Genomic DNA, 2,500 nt, shown 5'->3' with positions numbered 1-2,500 from the left:
CTAAAACTAATTTTCCAATTTTAATTAAAAGGTTTGAGTATAGAGCATTGATGTTTTGTGTGCTGTTGACACGGGGGTTGCTCCTAGTTAACCCTTGAGGCCCCAGAGGGAAAAACTGCTGTAAGCCCCACATGAGTTAGTCCACAGAAAGGTTTGCATTCATGTGAAAAGCTCCACTTCACACATGGCTCTATCCTTTTCACCTTTAAAGTTTACACACGTGAAACACATCAAAAACATGTGTCTGGACAAAAGTCTTGTGGTCTGGACCGGTCCGGACAGCTGTCTGGTCCACCTTAGGAGACGAGCATTAGGTGAGTGGATTACATGCATCAATGTGGACTCAGTGAGACCAACAACATGTAAGGTTTTCAGTTTCAGTGAAGCAGCTGAGATGATGTGAAGAGGGTTCACTCTGGTTCAGTTTGGAGAAACTAAGAAGCTGCTTGATGAGACTGAACAGAGATCTGGTATAATAACTACAAATAACTAAAACTATAAATAAATAAATAATATACATATATATATATATAAGATAAAGTGACACTGGCTGAGAAACTGAGTGAACCACTGACTGTATGATTCTCTGTTGTGTGAAAAGGTTCTTGAATCAGTTCCTTTACAGGAAGCTGTGGCTTTAAAATGATTGTTATGTGATTATATTTCATCAGACTGAGACTGTCACCCTGCTATAAGGCCCTGCAGAGATACAAGAACATTTTCAGGAACCTTTAACCACCGTCACCTGTGTTTCATACTGAGACAGCAGCGTCTCAAAGGTTCCTGCAGAGGAACAACAGGAGAACAAAGATATAACACAGAACTCTGTTTTTGGTCTTTATTCAGTAGATAAAGTCATTTCCACTTCCAGTTTCTGCACCTGCATCAACTCCAGTCAAAGAGCTTCAGGCAGACATAAACATTTCAACATTATTAGACTGCAGAAGAAGAACGACGCTGAAAAAAATTTTATATTAGAAAGAAAAAAAACCAACATGGCTTCAGGTTCAGGTTTCATCATGGATCCAAAAGCTGCTGCAGACTGAAGACACATGACTGAGTGAGATTCTGAGGACTGATGCTGTGACAGGACTGAAGTCTGGACCGGCTGACACAAAAAGAACAAACTGAAACCCCATTCAGACAGGATCCACACCACTGGGGAGGAGGGACTGAAGTACCAGAACTCATGGTTCTGGACCAGGATCTCATCTATAACCCAGACCCAGTCTGAATGGGACTGGACTGAGACCTGGAGCAACAGTGGAGTGTGGAATCACTGCCTCAGGGGGGCGCTGGAGAGACCTGGTCCTGAGTCCTCTACTGCATCACTTCCGTCATATCCATGAGTTTATGGTCTGAACATGAAGACACATACACACACACACACACAGGGTTCAAAGTTCAAGGTTCGATCCAGACTAAGTGCTGTAGAGGAGCTGTACTACCTGTCAGCTCCCAGCAGGAGGCGCTGCCCCCTCCCCCTTGCTATTTCTCAGCCTTCATCTTGGTGTCGTACGTCCCAGCGTTCCTGTACGCTCCCACGTAGCCCGTGTTCTCCACGAGCTCCTCCCGCCCCTCCCGACCTCGGCCCTTGCCGCTCTCATCAAAGCGCTCCTTGTGTGATCCGGTGTAGCGGGATGTGTCGGTGAGACGGTCCACAGCTGCCGTCTTCGCCACTTTCTGATGGAAACGGAGACAACAGGAAGTCAATTCACAGACCAGGTCTCAACTGCCTGACAGACACCAGGTGAGGAGAGTAACAGGTGCTGCTCTGGTTAGGGTTATGGTTATGGTTAGGAGTAGTGATGTAATTCCACAGAACACACAGCAGAAGTTGTCATTGTTAACAGGCTACAGCTACATTAACACCTGCAGCCCCCCTGTAAAAACAAATATGCTACATGGCCAGAAAATAATCATCTTTATTAGAACAAACAAACACATGATTCTAACAAATGATGGGGCAGAAACTGGAACCTCGGGGGAAGGAAGATTATCTGCTGAAACTTTCATGCTTCAGTCATAAAATGCAGATGTTTTGTCTGCTCCACTAAGTGTCCAAGTGACGTCTTCTCTGAATTGTCCATGAATTAACCACTACAACAACATCCGTCCATATGCAGATGACACTGTTTTATTTTCTTGTTGTAAATGTAGAGGAAATGTTTTCTGAAAGGGACGCAGACCAGAACCTGCAGGGTCTCTAACAGGTCCAGACCAACACCTGCACTGTAAACAGGTTTCTCACCGTCACTCCCACATTGGACGGCTCCCCACCCTCCACCAGTGTGGAGATGGAGCGCAGCGCCTCCTCTTTACTTTGACCTTTGAACCTCTTTGGAGCCAACTCCTCCAGAGCTCTGTGAAACTCCTCGTAGGTGATGACCCGAGACGTCTTCTGTCTGAACACACACACACACACACACAGACACACACACACACACACACACAGACACAAACACACACAAACACACACACACACACACACACAGACACA

At 45.7% G+C, this 2,500-nt stretch overlaps 1 protein-coding gene and 1 long non-coding RNA gene across 2 annotated transcripts in view; both read right to left on the bottom strand.

Moving 5' to 3' along the window:
- Positions 1-2,500, bottom strand: part of LOC111667211 (uncharacterized) — an 86,307-nt gene that overhangs the window by 56,810 nt on the left and 26,997 nt on the right. The window lies entirely within an intron of this gene.
- Positions 825-2,500, bottom strand: part of tppp3 (tubulin polymerization-promoting protein family member 3) — a 5,679-nt gene continuing 4,003 nt past the window's right edge. Inside the window, exons 5-6 of the mRNA XM_023422834.2 lie at positions 2,252-2,405; positions 825-1,683 (exon numbers count right to left, since the gene is read on the bottom strand). Coding sequence (XP_023278602.1) covers positions 1,489-1,683; positions 2,252-2,405 — 349 coding nt within the window. The 3' untranslated portion in view covers positions 825-1,488. The remainder of the gene's footprint in view (positions 1,684-2,251; positions 2,406-2,500) is intronic.

Source organism: Seriola lalandi, unplaced genomic scaffold (genome assembly GCF_002814215.2).
Source record: "Seriola lalandi dorsalis isolate HSWRI2012SDOR001 ecotype SW California unplaced genomic scaffold, Sedor1 jcf7180002054686, whole genome shotgun sequence".
NCBI classification, from domain to species: Eukaryota; Metazoa; Chordata; class Actinopteri; order Carangiformes; family Carangidae; genus Seriola; species Seriola lalandi.
Note: the sequence above shows the minus strand (reverse complement) of the source record. Positions and strands in the feature narration are given on the sequence as shown.